Source organism: Sapajus apella, unplaced genomic scaffold, assembly GCF_009761245.1.
Source record: "Sapajus apella isolate SASKATOON/1434 unplaced genomic scaffold, GSC_monkey_1.0 scaffold1088, whole genome shotgun sequence".
Lineage (NCBI taxonomy): Eukaryota > Metazoa > Chordata > Mammalia > Primates > Cebidae > Sapajus > Sapajus apella.
The window spans coordinates 1-19,581 of record NW_022438014.1 but is presented as its reverse complement, the minus strand read 5'-3'; the positions used below and the strand labels follow the sequence as shown (position 1 = coordinate 19,581).

General features: G+C 36.5%; 1 protein-coding gene across 1 annotated transcript; it reads left to right on the top strand.

The window, feature by feature from the left end:
- The first annotated feature begins 5,370 nt into the window (after window positions 1-5,370).
- Window positions 5,371-19,575, top strand: LOC116546584 (WD repeat-containing protein 72-like). The gene is made up of 3 exons (XM_032272797.1): window positions 5,371-6,092; window positions 13,272-13,378; window positions 19,374-19,575. Exons 1-3 carry the CDS (start codon window positions 5,940-5,942, stop codon window positions 19,525-19,527), a joined length of 414 nt encoding a protein of 137 aa, XP_032128688.1. The 5' UTR covers window positions 5,371-5,939; the 3' UTR covers window positions 19,528-19,575.
- The last annotated feature ends 6 nt before the right edge of the window (window positions 19,576-19,581 follow it).

Below are 19,581 nucleotides of genomic sequence, written 5' to 3'. Positions count from 1 at the left end.
TGCTGTCACTACTAAAAATATAAAAATTAGCCGGGGGTGGGGGATGGTGGGTTCCTGTAATTCCAGCACTCAGGAGGCTGAGGCAGAGGCAGGAGAATCGCTTGAACCCAGGAGCGGAGGTTGCAGTGAGCTGAGATTGCTGCCATTGCACTCCAGCCTGGGCGACAAGAGCAAGAGTCCGTCTCAAAAAACGAAACAAAACCAAAAAAACAAAAAGCCTTGTGAGCTGTATTTTCTATAAAAATTATTTCACTTACCTTTCCAAATTTTAACATTAAGTTAATAATATTCTCATTTAAGATATTTGAGTTATACCCATTTTATCTGTACATTATTTTTGAATGTTTTTAGTGCTTTCTTAATCAAACTTGCCACAGATTTCCTCATGTTATTTATCTTTTCAAAAGACTGGGTTTGATTTGTGAATTATTTCTCCTTTGTTGTTCTTTTTATAACAACATGTAGTTTTGTCCACATTGTTTCCTTTTGCATTCTTTGTATTTACCCTGCTCTTCTTTTATGTAAGGGTTTACTTTGGGTGTTATTTACTCATTCATTTGCTGTCTTCTTTCTTAGTATCATATATATATATATGTTTGTGTACATATATATATGTTTAAGGCTATAATTTCCTTTTCATACAAAACCTACATCTGGCAAGTTTTATTGTACAAAATTTTTATTCTTTTGGTTCTTAATTGCATCTAATTTATATTATATTTTCTTGGTAGAATATTTTAGAATTGTTTTTAGTTTCCAAACATTCAGACAGGAAATATTTCAAACTTTTGTGTTATGCATATGTTGCTGGGGTGGGGAAGGAGGCAATGTCAGATTTTTATTGATTGTGGTCAGATAATGTCGCCTAAGTGGTATTAATCCTTTAAGATGTTTTGAGATTTGTTTTGTGGTCCAACAGCATCACAGCTTTATAAATGTTATATGCATGTTTTCATTGAAATGTATTTTTATTTAATTTCTAGGTGCAGGAATCTATATATTTTCATCATATTACTAATACAAATTATGTGGTTCAAGTATTTAAAATCCTTATTTTATTTTTGTCTGCTTGATCTGTTTATTACTGATTGAGAGAAGTAAAATCTTCCTCTGTCATAGTTAATTCACCAACTTCTCTTAGTAATTATACATTATTGTGTTTTATGGATTTTGAGACTCCGCTGTTGATTACCTAGAGACTATTATTCTTTTCAGGTAAATGACTTATTTAATCATTATATAGTGACCAGCCCCCCCAACAGTGGTTTTACTTTAAAGCACATTTTGTCCAATATTACATCAGTTTATTATTCTTTTATTACTATTTGCCTGGTACATTCTTATTCATCTCTTTATTTTAAACCTTTCTAATACTTTAGGAATCTTTTGTAAGTAAGATATAGTAGGACATTGTAACTGAGAATCTTTGTCTTTTAACTAGTAAGTTTAATCAATTTATTCGTCTGTTGCTAGCATTATTTATTTTGATGCTCAAATTTTTCATGGTTCGGTCAGTGGGAGCTCCTGCAAGCAGACTTCTGTGTCCCTCTGATATGTCCTCACTCTTTGAGCACTTCCTTGTTTTAACGGCAATATAGTCCAGTATCATATTGTGATTCCCTGTTCCAGAACTGGAATCAACCAGTTTCCCAATAAAACCCGATTCCTCCAATTCAACTCCAGTACCACAGGGATCATTCAAGTTTCTTCCTTTCCGTATTTCTAAGTCTTTTAATCTAACAGTAAACAATAAGAAATCTGGTTCCTATTATAAATAAGCAATATACTAATTATTTGATCAGTCTATTATGTAATCAACTTCCTGTAAATGTGCTGCCCTGTCCTCTGTATGGATGTCCTCCTGATCATTTTATGGCTTTGACACTCCTTGTGGACTTTGGTCTTATGCATGTGTTGCAGGGGTGGCGAAGGAGGCAATTTCACTGCCCACTGCCCAATGTGTGAATATCCTGCTTACCCCTGTATTCCTTTACTATGTCTGATTACACTTTCAGGCAGCAACCTTTCTTACCCTACCAGTGTTCTCATGATACTGAACATCCCCCAGTGTGCATGCCTTCCTATCCTCCTTTGGCTTCAACATTTTGTGCCAGACCATCCTTGTAAATAAATGTATGTTTTCCCCACCCTGCCCAGGCTCTGGCTCCTCACAGCAGGGCCACTTCCTTCACTATCCTCACCGCTCTTAGGCTCCTGACACTCCTTGTTGAGGAACCTCATTGTGTGAGCTCCTTTCTCACTTGTTTGTGCTCCAGTACCCAGTGCCAGACAACTACGTATGCATCATTCCTCTTCACCCTGCTTGGTGGCTGGCCCCACATTTGGACACCTTACTCACCCTCCCTAGGCTCTGACTCCACAGTCTTGTTATCCTGATGCCCTCCTCATACTATTTAAACTCCAGCACTCCATTCCTGCTCTGTTCTATTAATACCTGATGGCTTTAGGACTGAATTAGCAAAGAAGGGAAAGGGTTCTATCATTTTTAGAGCTTATATTAAATACATATTGGGTCTTTCACTTAGCATCTATATCTCTTAAGATCTCTGATTAATTTTAACGTTTCTGAATTCTTTTTACTCAACATTTTCAGTTTTTTAATGACTTCTTGCTGTATTTTGGGAAACTTCCTGAAAATTGTATTTAAGTTCATTATTCTCCCTTCGCTGGGGTCTATTCTGATTTGTCTTATTTAGATTTGTTTCATTTTAATGATTATGTTTTATTTCTAGAAGTAATGTTTGTTCCTTTTAAAAGTCTACCTTTTGTAGGTTTTTGGTTTTTTTTTAACTTCATCTTTTGTCTATTTATTTATTTATTTGTTTGTTTTTTGAGACAGAGTCTCACTCTATCACCAGGCACCAGGCTGGAGCGCAGTGGCGTGGCCTCGGCTCACTGCAACCTTCGCCTCCCGGTTTTAAGCAATTCTCCTGCCTCAGCCTCCCGGGTAGCTGGGACTACAGGAGTGCGCCACCACTCCCAGCTAATTTTTTTGTATTTTTAGTAGAGATGGGGTTTCACCATGTTGGCCAGCATGGTCTCCATCTCTTGACCTCATGATCCACCCGCCTCAGCCTCCCAAAGTCCTGGGATTACAGGCGTGAGCCACTGAGCCTGACCTATTTATTGATTTATAATAATTTATTATATTTGTTCTTTTGAAATACATTTTAGATTGTTCACTTATTATTAGTTCCTGGGGTACTAATCTTTCTGTTTGCTCATGATTTATTACATTCTTGGATGTTTTGTAATTTTTTATGGTAAGCTTATTTGCTACCGGGGCTATTTGTCTTATGGAAATCCTTTTCACTCTTGATGGTGAGAGTGTCTTTCAGAATGCCTTAAGTAAAACATTAAACAACTTTATTGAAGTATAATTGACCCACACAATATTTGTGTATACATAAATGCATTTAAAGTATAAAATTTGATTAAGTTTTGATATATGTATACACTCATGAAACCATGACCATAATTAAAATAATGAACTGATCTACCACATTCAAAAGTTTTCTTACTCCCCATTGTAATCTCACTCTTCTTTGTTCTTTCTGTCCCCAGGCAATCACTGACCTCTTTCTGCCAAACTGTTTTCCATTGTACATTCTTGCCATTAATGTATAAGTTCCAGCTGCTGTACATTGTTCTTAACACTTGTCATGTTTTTTTGTTTTTGTTTTTTCTGTCTCACTCTGTAGCCCAGGCTGGAATGCAGTGGCACAATCTCAGCTAACTACAGCCTCTACCTCCTGGGTTCAAGCAATTTTCCCCACCTCAGCCTCCCGAGGTGGGATTACTGGTGCACGCCACCACGCCTGGCTAATTTTTGTATTTTTAGTAGAGAGGAGGTTTCACCATGTTGGTCAGGCTGGTCCCAAACTCCTGGCCTCAAGTGCTCCACCCACCGTGGCCTCCCAAAGTGCTGTGATTACAGGTGTGACAATCAACGTTTGTCATGGTCTTTTATAAAATGTAGATATTCAAATAGATCTGTAGTGTTTCTGACAAGCCTCCCAATAGTATCATTGACCTGTGAACAATTTCTTATATATAATTAATTTTAAAAAGCATTATACATAATTCCAGAATCCCCATGTGAAGAAATCCATTCTGGAATTGTGTATAATACTTTTTAAAATTTTTATTTAATTTTAATTTTTTTCACTTCCAACCCATTTGTAATTCAGGCTTGAGAAATTTTTCTTGGGGGATTTGAAAATAAGCTTTCTTATCTTCCTGGGGTAGTTTTTCTGTTCCCCTTTTATTGAGCAAGGATACTTCTGAGAGCTTTGCCTCCTACCCTTACATAGGGACTAACATGCAAACTCCTAGCCAAAAAAGCCACATACTAATTTAGTTCCAATAGTTATTGCGCCATTTTTCAGGTTTCTCTTAGTTTTTTACTGCTTGGGATTTTCTAGACTTATTTGTAAGCTTGGCCATGAAGCAACAACTTAAAAAATACAAATAATGCATTTTTCTCTGTGTTTGAAGCAGAAGGAGGTCCACATTCCAGTTATAGTATTATTTAAATCAGAACTCTCTGGTTAGCTTGGCAGTATGAATAATATGGATAATCCTGGTATTCAGAATCACAATGCTCAGAACATTTTCTATAGAAACCTCGGTTTCATGGTGCTTGGATAAGGCAGTTAGATAATACAAGTATATTCTAGACTAGATAGACTCACATACTGACCTAAGAAGATAACAACAGGGAGCTAGACACTGAGTTCCAAACAATGGAACTACAAGGGAAGTTTGTGTTCATAGTGTCAGGGCACACCCATGTTTATGTATATTTGTGTGTGTATAAATAGATATAAATGAACACTAGAAATAACATGTATCATAAGTTTTAAAATATATAATGGTATTTATCCTTTTGGTGCTTTAGTACCAGAAATCCTGCAGGACAGAAAGTTTTCATTTTCTTGACTTTCTCAAAGCAAATGTGGGAAGTATCCTTGGCACATTCTGCCTCTCTTTTTGACATTTTTTAATGGGTTAAATATATAATGCTAAATTGCCTCCCAAAATTGTTTGTGTTTCAGGAAGGAATGCCCATTTGGGGAGAATATTTAATTCAGTGTTTCACAAAATTTAATGCACACATCACTGAGTGATATTTTAGGTGGTCACAGACAACATTTTTTGATACTTATGTATTCGTTTTAATCCTTGCAACTAACATATGAATGTGGCAATTACATAGAGATTATTGTTTAGGAAGATACCAAATATAAAAATAGGTAAAATAAAAATTATTAGTAAAAATAGAATATATAGATGAGGGGCGATGGATTCAGCACACCACCATGCCACATGTATACCTATGTAACAAACCTGCATGTTCTGCACATGTACCCCAGAACTTAAAGTATACTAATAAAAAAATAGAATATGGCATAAATTATGATAGTCATACATGAATCTTTGAACACTAGGAAACATTGTTTTTATGGAAAAGATTTATTTTTTAATATCAAATTCCCCAATTTCAGGTATTGCCTAGATGAAGAGAGAGAGTTTGCAAAGCTGACTTCAAATTATGCCATGTGGACAGCTCTATGCTTCTTGAGAAGCCTAGCAGGGCTTTGCAGCAAGTTGGATGTAGCCATAGGAAGAGCTGAGTGTGAAGTGAATAGACTATTCCTTTCTTTCCCAATAATAAGGAACTGGAAGATAAGTCATTATTTTTCGATGAATTAGCAGTGTGCATGGTAATTTCAGTGTCTGATGACTACCTTCTCTTCTAATTGATGGGGAAGTACCCTTTTCCATAGCCCTAGGAACACATCATTGAAGTTTGGTTCGTCATAAATCTGCTTTATAGTATTATCAGTTTTTTCAAATTTAAAAAATGTGACCATGTATGCTTCTTCCCTTCTTTGTGTGTCCAGGATTCACCCAAAATGAGGACTTCCCTGCAGGCCGTGGCACTCTGGGGACAGAAGGCCCCTCCCCACAGCATCACTGCCATCATGATCACTGATGACCAGAGAACAATTGTGACTGGAAGTCAAGAGGGTCAGCTCTGTCTCTGGAATCTCTCACATGAACTAAGGGTTAGTGAAAGCTATCGATATTGAAACAGACACCATTCACAAAATAAGCACAACTTGCATTTTCTGTCTGCAATGACAGTGGAAGGTTTGCATGGTTGTTAAAAAGATGCTTATTAAAGTAATAAATTGATTTTACTTCTGAATTTTAAGAAAATAAAGTATTATATGATTGATCAAGATCATATTTGAAAATTATATTATGAATATTGCTAATCTTAGGTACCTGCTAAGTATTATCCCCCTTTAAGCTATGCTGAGTTTTACTATTTTATATCCTGAATTATATGTTTAAGTAACTGAACTACAGGCATGCAAGTATAATTCTAAAAATTATGGCTCATTAATCTAAACAGAGGACACCCTTGAAAGCCACGATTAACTAAATGAGTAATATCTTAATTATCTGGGTGTTTCTGCTGGTTTGGCCTTCTTGTGATTCTTTTAGTCTCTGCTTGCCTGTGATTTTTACAGATCACATCAAAATGCTCTAAATCCAATTTACTATTGTCATCCTTCTATTTCAGAACCTGACCTCACCTAGGATTTGGCCCATTGATTAGCAATTAATTGTCCCTGTCTCAAGTCATAAACATTTAACATATCGGAATAGATATTTGCTTAACTCTAGCAGCCTGTAGACCCAATTTGAACATTTAAACTAATGATGTAGTTAAAGTATACTGCTCTCATTAAGAAGCCTTTTAAAGATCAAAGACTATTTTTAGCCTTTAAAGTTTGTCACTTTAAGACCTAAATTAACAATTAATTGTAATTCTATTTTATAGTATAATTAATTAACATCTCCCATCACTGAACAGTTCTACTATAGGACTGCCAAGAACTGCATAGCAGACCAGCTCAGCTTAACGTTAATGAACGTTCTTGAAGGAAGGATGAGTATTATTGCAACAGTTGTGCTTTGAAAATAGTGGCCCCGTTTGAATATTGAGACATTAATTTCCTATTATAATTTAAACTCAGACTTCCAAGTGACTAAAATGTCTTGCTTATTTTTAAGGTTTAAGTGTATTATTTTGTGGCTGGATAGTTGTCTAATATTAAGTAGATCACTATAAGCTTAATAAATCTGTAATTCTAGCATCTTTATATTTATAAAGACGTTGCTAATATTTATTCAGCATTTGCTTAGCATACATTTGTTGAGTGCATGATATAATTTGGGTGGCATGGTGGGTACTCATTCATAAGTTCAAATGTGAATGATAAGACCTAGTGCTGGCTGCCCAGGAGGTTACAGTGCAGTACAGAAAAAACAGGCTACTGTAGGGGAGTTATGTTACAAGGTACTCTAAGTGGGGAATGGTCTGCACTGCATAGTCAGTGGACAGGTGATGCCATCCGTCTCTTCGGAGCAAGTCTTCTGCTTGGATTCAGAGTAGTGGTTTTTACAGCGGGCAATTTTCCTCCCAAGAGACATCTGTTACTATCTGCAGACACTTTGGTGGTTACAACTGAAGGATGAGAGATACTGGTGGCATGTACTGGGTGGAGCCAGAAATGCTATAAACATCATATAGTGCACATGACAGCTCCTCACAATAAATAATTTTCCATTCCAAATGCCAAGAGTGCAGATATAGAGAAATCCAGGGATAGAGATATGGGCTGGAAATGGGAATCCAATTGGTGTGAGTGGAAGAAGCAAAATTATTCTACATTAAGGAGACAGCCTGTGCTTGGAGGAAAAAGGAGGAGCTGCCTGTTGCCTTACCTAGGTATGAAAACAGATCTAAGAGAGGTAAGGCCAGAGGGGAAGACAGAGGCCTAGACATGGAGAAGTTTAGATGACAAGTAAAGGAATTTATATTGAATTCGCTAGAGCTATTGAGGAGATTTAAGTTGGGGATGGGATCAGCTTTGTGTTTTTGAAATTCACTGTGAGGACATTGTGGAAAAGTTAATTACACAAATAAGCTACCGATTAGTACAAACATGAGATACTCCATGTAAAGATTTTCCTGAACATTTTCTATGGCTAACCACAGGGCCACAATGAGTAAACAGCATCTCTTATTTTCCCATCAATCTTGCCCACACATTGCAACTGATCAACTATTAGAAGGAAAAACTTCGGACTGAAAAAAATCAAGGGCAGTTTTCATTTCTCAACAAATCCTATTGTTATGCTTAAGATGGTCAGGTGAGTAGATTAATAGGTTAATGCTTAGTAGTTTAATTTTATTTTTGTTGAAAAAATGTGTATATAAAGGAATAATTTGGGTAGGGGTAGAAAAAATATGCCCTCATTAATATGGCTGCATTGTCATCTACATATATTTGTATAGTTCAGAAAAAAATATAATAGATATTAATTCATTTGGAAAGTAGATTTTTATTACCCACATGACATTTGCTAGCTATTTAAATTAAATTTTGGGTTTTTTTTGTTTTTTGTTTTTTGGTTTTTTTTTGAGACAAGGTCTCACTCTGTCGCCCAGGCTGAAGGGCAGGGATGCAGTCTCGGCTCTTTGCAAACTCTACCTCGTGGGTTCAAGCGACTCTCATGCCTCAGCCTCCCAAGTAGCTGGGATTACAGACGCCTGCCACTACACCCCGCTAACTTTTGTATTTTTAGTAGATAGAATTTCACCATGTTGACCAGGCTGGTCTCAAATGTCTGACCTCAAGTGATCTGCCCGCCTCAGCCTCCCAAAGTGCGGGGATCACAGGCATGAGCCACCGACCGTGCCCAGCCAATGTTTGGTTTATTATTGACAACTCCTTCTCCATTTCAGGAGATCTTACATGTTTTCTGTTTGGTGATTTAATTTTTATCATCTTGTTTTACAAAATAATGAGGAATTTACTTCTTTCACACAAGAGGCAGTGGGGGAATTAGACTTTAGAGTTATATTTTAAAAATTTGCATGTAGGAGAAAAACATTGGGTGTTTGTTTTTTCTTGAGAAAACTCTCACTCTGTCACCCAGGCTGAAGTGCAGTGGCCTGAGCTCAACTTACTGCAGCCTTGACGGTCTGAGTGCAAGTGACTCTCCCATCTTAGCCTCCTGAGTAGCTGGGATCACAGGTGTGCGCCACCATACCCAGCTAATTTTTTTTTTATTGTAGGGATGAGGTCTCACTATGTTGCCCAGGCTGGTCTTGAATTTTTGGGCTCAAGTGATCCTCCTGTCTCTGCCTGCCAAAGTGCTGGGATTATAGACATGAACCATCATGTTTGGCCAGCACTGGTATTTTAAATAATCATTTAGTTAAAATTTCGTTTTTACTGTAGAAAGGTTAATTTTAGTATTTCTGAGGCAGGAAGACAAATAAGATATTCTTAAAAAGTATTTCAATAGACTATTTTTGAAAGCAGTTTTAGGTTCACAGCAAAATGGAGTGGAAGGTACAGGGAGTTTCTATACCTATCTGATCAGCCCCACCCTGCTCCCAACACACATCTACACAGAGTCTCCCTCACTATTAACATGCCACACTACAGCAGTGTATATATATATATGCATATGTATATTATATAATATACATAATATATATGTATATATAATATATATTATATAAAATATATATAATATATATATTATATATATTACAACCAATTAACCTACACATCATCAAGAGTTGCTTTACTTTTGGTATTGTACATTCTATGGGTTTTGACAAATGTATAATGACATATATCTATTTTTTTTTTTCTTGAGAGACTCTCACTGTTGCCCAGGCTGGGGCATAGTGGTACAATCTCGGCTCACTGCAACTCTTCCTCCCAGGTTCAAGCAAGTCTACTGCCTCAGCCTCCCAAGTATCTGGAATTATACGCACACACTACCACCCCTGGCTAATTTTTGTATTTTTAGTAGAGATGAGGTTTATGCTGTTAGCCAGACTGGTGGATCCATTACTATAGTATCATACAGAGTAGTTTCACTGCCCCAAAAATTCCCTGTGCACCATATATTTATCTCCTGCTCCCCACATCCTTGACAACCACTAATGTTTTTATTGTCTGCTAAGTTTTGCCTTTTCCAGAAGGTCATAGAGTTGGAATCACAAAACCTTTTCAGATTGGCTTCTTTCATTCAGTAATATATATCAGAGGGTTTTCCATATCTTTCCATGGCTTGGTAGCTCACTTCTTTTTAGTGCTGTATAATATTTCATTGTATACATGTACCATAATTTATCTGTTCACCACTTGAAGGGTATCTTGGTTGCTGTCACATTTTGGCAATTATGGAAAAACCTGCTGTAAACACTTCTTTACAGACTTTTGTGTAGATACAACTTTTCAATGCATTTGGGTAAATATCAGTGAGCGTCATTGCCGTGTTGTGTGGTAAGAATATATTTAGTTTTATATGAAATCACTAAACTCTCTTGCAAAGTGGTTGTCCCTGTTTTGGATTCTCACCAGCAATGAATGAGAATTCCTGTTGCAACATCCCTGCCAGCATTTGATGTTGCCAGTGTTCTGGATTTTGGCCATTCTAATAGGTGTGCTGTGGTTTCTTATTGTTTTTCTAATTTGCACTTCTCTTATTACAGGTGACATGGAGCATCTTTTTATATGTTTACCTGCCATCTGTATGTTTTCTTTGCTGAGGTGTCTGCTCAGATCTTTTGACAATATTTTAATTAGGTTTTTAACTTTCTTATTGTTGAATTTTAAGAGTTCTTTGTGTATTTCATATTATAATCCTTTATCAGGTATGACTTTTGAAAATAGTTCTCTCAGTCTGTGGCTTGTTTTCTTATTTTCTTGATGTTTTCTTATTTTTTTATATAAATAAGAAATGTTTTACTTTTAGAAATTTTAGGTAATATAGAAAATTTAGAAGTGAAAATTGATGCCAAAAAATTCCTCCGTGGTAACTGGTCTGATATTCAGACTATGACTAATGGAATTTTAGTCCTTTTTATATTAACTTTATTGAGCTGTAATTAACTTGTAAAAATTATATAGGTTTAAGGTGTACAGAGTGATGATTTGATACATGAATACACTGTGAAGTGATTACCACAAATGATATGGCTTGGCTCTGTGTCCCCACCCAAATCTCATGTCGAATTGTAATCCACACATGTTGGGGGAGGGACCTGCTGGGAGGTGATTGGATCCTGGGGACAATTTTCCACATGCTGTTCTTGTGATAGTGAGTTCTCACAAGATCCTATGGTTTAAGTGTGTGGTACTTCCCCCTTCACTCTTTCTCTCTCCTGCTCTGCCGTGGTAAGATGTGCTTGCTTCTCTTTCACTTTCCACCCTGATTGTAAATTTCCTGAGGCCTCCTAGTCATGGTTCCTGTTAAGCCTGTGGAACTGCGAGTCAATTAAACCTCTTTTCTTCATGAATTACCTAGTCTCAGGTAGTTGTTTATAGCAGTGTTAGAATGGACTAATACAACAAGCAAGTTAATTAACAAATCTATCACCTCACATCATCATTTTTGTGTCTGTGTGGCAAGAACTCTTAAGACCTACTCTCTCAGCAGATTTGAAGTATACAGTATTAACTACATATAACTATAGTTAATATAGTATTAACTATAATCACAATGCACATATTAGATCCCAAAACTTATGGATCTTATATATAATTAAAAGTTTGTACCCTCTGAGCAACATTACTTCATTCTTCCCTCATCCCCAGCCCTTGGCAACCACGAATTCTGTTTCTGTGAGTTTGACCTTTTTAGATTCTACATATAAGTAAGCTCATATAGTGTTTGTCTTTGTGTCTGGATCATTTTCTTTAGCATAATATTCTCTAAGTCCATCCATGTTGTCACAAATGGCAGAATTTCTTTCTTTTTCATTTTTTAGCTGAATGCCATTCCATTGTGTATACAGTCAGCCCTTCATGTCCATGGTTTCTGCATCCATGGATTCAACCAACTGTGGATCAAAAACTTGGAAAAAGAAAAGAGGCTTGCATCTGTACTGAACATTTACAGACTTTCCCCTTGTCATTATTCTCTAAACAATACAGTATAAAAGCAATTAACACAGCATTTATATTGTATCAGGTATTGTAAGTAATCTAGAGATGATTTAAAGTATATGAAAGATGGCCGGGCGCAGTGGCTCAAGCCTGTAATCCCAGCACTTTGGGAGGCCGAGGCGGGTGGATCACGAGGTCAAGAGATCGAGACCATACTGATCAACATGGTGAAACCCCGTCTCTACTAAAAAAATACAAAAAATTAGCTGGGCATGGTGGCACGTGCCTGTAATCCCAGCTACTAAGGAGGCTGAGGCAGGAGAATTGCCTGAACCCAGGAGGCGGAGGTTGCGGTGAGCCGAGATCGTGCCATTGCACTCCAGCCTGGGTAACAAGAGCGAAACGCCGTCTCAAAAAAAAAAAAAAAAAAAAAAGTATATGAAAGATGCCACAGGCTACATGCAAATACTATGCAATTTTATATAACAGACTTGAGCATCCTGTGACTTAGGTACCTATGTGGTGGGGTGTTGGGGGGGTGGTGTCCTGAAACCAGTCCCTCATGGATAATGACAGATGACTGTATGTGACATATTTTATTTCTCTCTTTATCCATTGACGGACACTTAGATTGTTTCCATATTTTGGCTGTTGTGAATAATGCTACAATGAACTTGTGGGTACAGATACGTGGATACTGGTTTGATTCTTTTGGATATATACCTAGAAGTGGGAATCCTGAGCCATGTGTACGTTTTCTTTTTTTTTTTTTTGAGGAACCTCTACACCGTTTTTAAAAATAGCTGTACCAATTCACATTCCTACCACCATATAGGGTGCTATGGAGGTTTCAAAAAGGATAATATTCTCTCTTGTATTATTTTGTAAAGTTATTTTGATTCTAACTCTGCACATTAATGTGCTACTTTTATTGAGGGGACATTTTGTTCATAGGGAGCATCAACATAGACTTATTTGTATTCACAACCTAGCTGTCGTAAGACAGGTCTGGCAGTCATGGAGGTTTCATGACGGACACCAAACCAAAACAAACAAAACCTGCGTGCAACACAGTTCCTCTACCTAGAAGTTTGTTAGTCTGTGGATTTTGATATTCCATATATCAGTTTTCTTGAAACTTGTATACAGCAAAAACATAACAGAATTTCCTAATCAGAACTGTGAATACTATATTGTGGTGTTTTTATTCTTCACACAGTTTACAATTATTTAAAAGCTCACTCTCATTATTTCTAGATTTCAGCAAAAGAACTCCTATTTGGTCATTCAGCTTCAGTAACATGTTTGGCAAAAGCAAGAGACTTTTCTAAACAGCCCTATGTCATTAGTGCTGCTGAAAACGGGTAGGTACAGTGTGGAAACTCTGTCCCCTTCCCCATTTCCTTCGCTTTTGAAAAACTACAATGGGATACAAGTTTAGGGCTGAAAGAAACCTTTGTGATCAACATGCGCCTCTCACATATAGGAACATTTAGATCATCAAAGTTTGAATAACTTGTGCAATGATCCCAAGGAATGTAATCAGTATTATGAAGTCTCACTCAATACTTTTGCTGCTGGAATGGGACCAAGATAAGCATCTCAACATGTGTATCAGAGCTTGTGGCACTCTTCCTGGGTGAAGGTTAGTGAAAAATGCCTAGTATTCTAGAAGCAGCAATAGAAAAGTCTAGGTGCTTGTCTTTTCTCATGTAGTAACTCACTTTGAGCTCTTAAGCAAACCCATCCAAGTTTTTATAGCTTTATATAACAATTGAATAGTTACAATCTTCATGTTGTACCCTTGTTTGATGCTGTTTTAAACTAACAGGCTGGGCATGATGGCTCATGCCCGTAATCCCAGCACTTTGGGAGGCCGAGGAAGACAGATCACTTGGGATCAGAGTTTGAGACCAACATGGTGAAATCCTGACTCTACTAAAAATAGAAAAAATTAGCCAGACATGGTGGTGGTGACTGTAATTCCAGCTACTCAGGAGGCTGAGTCAGGGAGAATTACTTGAACCCAGGCAGAGGCTGCAGTGAGCTGAGATGGCACCACTGCACTCCAACCTGGGTGACACTGTAAGACTCCATCTCAAAAAATAAAATAAAAACAAATCAATAAAACTAACAGAGGAGAGGACTCAATCGTGAGTAGAATGGTAGGAGAGAAACTGAGGAAGGAACATATCCAGTGATTTCGGTGCAGTTTCATGGAAGCAAACCTTGCTCCCATGAAATAGGACTCACCTGTAAGAAAAAGCCCCACTGATGGAAGAAATGCTATGAACTAGGCTCCTGACAAGTTATTTGCCAAAATATATTCAGGAAGATGGTATCAGTTCAGTGTGCATTTGTGAATAAGAGGTTTGGCTTGCTAGTTGAAACAAGATAACCCTCTCTTTTGTTCCTAATCCAAAGGGAAATTATATGCTTCTGGATTCTGAAAACCGAAAGAATAATGAAGAATCAAGGTCCATCTTGTATAAACAGAATAGTTTAATAAAATGGCTAGTTGAACAGATATCAAATAGATACCTATTTTCATAGCTTATAGTAAATCATTAATAGTAATATTTAGAGGGATTGAACTTTGGATATGTCTAAAGTGAAATGTCCTAATCCATTCCTTTTTTAACCTTTGCCTGTAGTTTTCATTCACTAGGTCTGCCCCAAAGTCTGCTACACAAGCTGAGATATTTATTCCCAATCTAGAGAATTTGGGGGATGGTGAATTTTTTTTCTGGGACAACATGAAGAATTGAGAAATATGTATAGCTGAGAAAAAGATCTGAAAAGTTACTGAGTTTCAGCTTCAGGTTTTTGCCCATGGTAGTCTAACTACAAAAGAGAAACAAGAGTTACTGCATATGTTTTTGATGAAAGATAAATTCCGCGGTATGAGCTCTGTAAATATTAATAACGAGCCCAGGAGTTTAGCTTCAGTCTAATCAGCTGTCCTCCTTCACCAGGCTGATTTGAATTTTCTAGAACTTTGTTCTTTTGAGGTTTCTAAAACTTATTCTGTATCTGTAAATACTTCTTAGGCAGTACCTAGATTTCTACTGTGTACTTAGCAAATCTTAACTTTATCCACTGGAAGTTATTACCCTTACTAGGTTTGCCCCACTGTTTTCCAAACAACAAGGCATTTTTAGATTTGAGGAGTCCTGGATATTGGCTATGGACTTAGCATTTTTGCCTCCATGGTAATCAGAGGGACCCAGAGTTGCTTTAATATTTTTCCCAAATTAATATTTTATTTGTAGGCATACACCTTCACATTCAGCAATCACAGAATATTCCAGAATAAGAAAAATAAACAAACTATTGGAGGTCTGATGTTAAAACAACAGAATGCCAAATAAAAAGAGAAGATCCTATAGGTAGACAGGGAGAAAAAGCAGATTATTTACAAAGGAATGTTAATCAAGGAGAGAGCTAACTTTCCAACAGTGAAGACAGCAGTGAAATCCCTTCAAAAAGTGGAGAGAAAATATCTGTCAGCTTGAAATTATATATCCAACAAAATCACCTTTGAAAAATTGGGGCAAAATAATAAACTTTCAGACTAACAAAAACTAAGGGTGCTCACTACCAACAAACTCTTGATAAGTATAATAACACTTTTCTAAATGATATTCTTTAGTAAAAAGAGCAATGATTTCAGAAGGAAGATGCGAGTTGGAACAAGGAATATGGAACGAAAACCAGCAAAGTTGTAGAACATTTAAATAAACACAGACTATAAGACATAATGATATTTGTGTACACCCACTCACACACACGCAATTCTGGTCAACAGTAGCGTATTAGTAATGTAGTGATAAGATCCCACATATTCTGATGTTCTAGAGGTGGGTAAATATGTTGATTAATTTTACACCTTAAGCTATATTCATATGTTTACATTTCAAGTATTGTTTAGTAGCAACTAAAACAACAGAAAAAGGAAATAAAAAATAAAGAGCATGTAACTTTCAATTTAAAAAGAAAATGTTGTTTAATTCAAAGAAAACAAAAATGTTTTAAAAATGGGACAAATGGCACAAAATAAGTTAGCTGAAGTCAATCTGAATAAAACAGTCGTTCCAATTACATTTTATCAGATGTATAGTGGTCAAAATAAGGCTGGTATAACTGTATTAATATTCTATATAAATGTATATGTATAGTTAAATTTTAAGGCAAAAATCCTTGGTACCAGTAGAAAGGTTTATTACTTATTAATAAAAGTATTAGTCACTGGCAAGAGATGACCCCAGAGCAGTAGGGCAGCAGGACTTGGAGGACGCTAGGAGAATGCTTCTCAGACCTGAGCATGCACCTGCAGAGCCTGTTTAATTACAAATTTCTGGGCCTCACTACCGAAAATACGGATTTAGTACGTAGGCTGGGGCCTGTTAACTTGCATTTCTAAAACATTCCTAGGCAATGCTGGTACTGTTGGCGCAGAGCACATATTTGGAGCAGCGAGTACCCATATTTGGGGCAGTGAGAGAAAATGTCGGGTCAAGAATAACGGGAAATTTATTAGTAATGATATCATTCATTGAGATAGTGAACCAGAGGGAAGATGCTATGATTCGTTTTGAACACCAAGAGGGTGATCTCCTGAAAGTCATACAGATGGAGATATCTAAAAGTTAGTTGCATATAGAAATATAGTGCTCAGGTAAACAGGTCTGGGCTCCCAGTAGCATAATAATAGTACCTGAAGCCAGGGGAGTAGATAACTTACCCAGAAAGAGAGTGTAAGGATGTTAAGAAAGTATAAGACAAATGTCTAGAGAAAACCAGCACTTAAGAAGCAGACAGAGGAAGAAGAGGAGTCTGAGAATGCCAAAGAAAAAATGAAAGTATAAAGGGAGACAAAGGAAAAAAGTTTGAAAAATGTCATAGACTTCCAATGCAAGATAGCAAAGCAAGTATTTATGCTTATCTCCTCTCCTTCCAGACACTTCTTTTAAAGTTTGAGCAAAACGATAGTATTATAAGCACACAGATATGAGAAATAAGAATGAGGTCAGGAGAAGATAATGTATTTCCAAAAGATAGAAAATGTGTGGAAGAATGGTGGCCAATACATTTATCCACGGAATATATTTTTATTGAGGTGCTAAGGTGGGGTTGTAAAGTAGACTATGACCAAAAAGTGCCCCTTTTCAAGGAACTCGTAGTGAGAATGTAACAATTTTCTAATTTTATATGTTGCAGACAACTTCATCTGTGTTTTTTATTTCATTGAAGTAAAAATTTACGATTTTTAAAGTGTTTAAATTGTTAAATTTAATTTTTTTATAATGAAAGTTGATTTTAGCTGTGTACAAACTTAGGTGACAATTTTAGAAAATGAAAAGTACATGCTTTTCAGTAGATTGATTTGTCTTACTTTTATGTATGTAACTTATATGGTCCCAGGTAAGATATCAGTGTTACATTTGATACACCACAAATTTCCTTTCTTTTATTAAATAAAATTGATAGGCAAGAGCAAATTTTCACTTTGTGATATATTTGCATTTTTCAGATTTAATGTAGAAAAGAAAATGATAAGCAAACAAATAGGGAAAGCAAGGAAAGCACTGGGATCCAAGATGGTTTAAATACATTAGTATTTTCAAAGGAATTTCCTCTGATGTCCAGAGCCCATCCCTGGAAAATATGAATTAATTGGCCTGATTTGATATCTGCATTGGGTCAGCCATCAGTATTTTTAAAAAGTTCTCAAATAAGTCTATTGTATAGCCAGAATTTAGAGGTGCTGATTTAGGAAAAGGCTAGAAAGAAGTCAGCTGACCAGGTGCTTTTCAAAGCCACACATACCAGATCCCAACACAGAGTCATGGAACTGGAATCTCTGAGGTAATTTTTGGAAAAGTATTAGGTGGTTGTTGATGCATAGCTAGAGTCAAAAACCTTGTCAATAAAATCAAATCCCTTAAAGAGCTAAAATTTTATAACGTTGACTGCTTAAGGTTCAATTACTTTAACTTTGAGATACATTTCTTTATTTTATAGAGGCATTATTAGTTTGCTTTACTTTTGAGATATATTATTTCAATATTTACCTTCCTCCCAATCTTACTGTTTAGTACATGCACACAGACACACACACACAGAGATTATTTTCCTCCTGTTTTATAGAATTATATGTCTTTCCAGGTTACCTCAAATCTTTTTGGAATGAGGTTGGATATAAATATAGGGGAAAAATCTATGACTATTTAGTGTCTATTCCTAGAATGCAATTTCTCAACTCAGCTCTAATGGCATTTAGGAAGTGATAATTCTTTGCTGTGGGGGACGTCCTATGCATTGCCGGCTATTTGGCAGCATCCCTGGCCTCTCTCCACTAGATGCCAGTAGTGTGTTCCTGATTCTAACAACCAAAAATATCTCCAAATATTACCAAGTGTCCTTGGAATGTAGGGGGAATAGGGGGTAGCTAAATCACCCAGTTTAAGAACTACTCATTTAGAAGATTGAGTTCCAGTGTTTGGTTAGAAAAATGAAAAAGCCCACAAATGCCAAAAGCATACAGTTGTTAACACAATTAGTCTATATATTTTGCTTCCTAATATAATAGCAGTATCTCCTTTAAGGCCTATAAAACTTATGTTTTTCTTGCATGGAGAATTTTGCTTATGTGTTAAAACTGTCAAGACTGAAGAATATTACCAAACAATCCTGAAACTGCCATTCTGATTTTTGTGAAGTCATATAAACCACCCTGTGCTGGGTGTATTTTGTAACTGTATTTGATGTCTTTGTAATATATAACCAAGTAAGAGTTTTTTGAAATAATAACGATTTTCTAAATATTAAATGGCAAGGATGATTTCAGAATTTCAAGTCAGGAGTAGCAGAGATAAACTGTTATCAATGATAGACCAAATGTAGCCTCTTGATGGCACTGTTTGTTTTTACAGAGGTAATATGCTGGCCTCAGAAGATGCAGCACTTGATGCATTATGATTTTCAGAATATGTAGTTTAAGTTCAGTGAAATAAAGCATTTTCAAGAGGATACAGTTTCCATGGAAAGATTGTTCTACTGTCACTAAGAGGCTGTGATTGCTGTATCCCCACAATTTGTTGTAGGCTGGGTTGTCCCTAACATAAGGTTTGCAGGTTGGCAGCAGGGCGTAATTACCCAAACAGAAAGATACAGATACAGCATGTCATCCCTGCTAATGACCACAACATTTTCTTGCCCAGTAATCTGTAACAAAAAGCCACATAAATGATCAGGCTGCACTTAAGTGCAGCACTAAAGAAAAACTTGGTGGCACAAAAATTATTCCAGCCAATTGAATGGAAATGACAGAGAATAATACAAAGTTGTCTCTGCTAGGGAGATGTGTGTTTGGAATGTCACCAATGGGCAGTGCGTGAAGAAGGCTACACTTCCTTACAGGCACACTGCAATCTGTGTAAGTACGCTCACTTCCTCCAGAGCATTTCTGGATTCTGCAACTTGTTTAGGGCATTTGCTAATACACTTCTAAAGAAGTATCTTTGGAGAATATTCTTTTCTTGAATTTTTATTTTGTCATGAGGGT

Coding starts and splice junctions, on each gene's coding strand:
- LOC116546584 (XM_032272797.1), top strand. CDS start 5,940: ATGAGGACTTCCCTGCAGGCCGTGGCACTCTGGGGACAGAAGGCCCCT. Junction 6,093..13,271: donor ATCTCTCACATGAACTAAGG/GTTAGTGAAAGC, acceptor CATTATTTCTAG/ATTTCAGCAAAAGAACTCCT. Junction 13,379..19,373: donor ATTAGTGCTGCTGAAAACGG/GTAGGTACAGTG, acceptor TGTCTCTGCTAG/GGAGATGTGTGTTTGGAATG.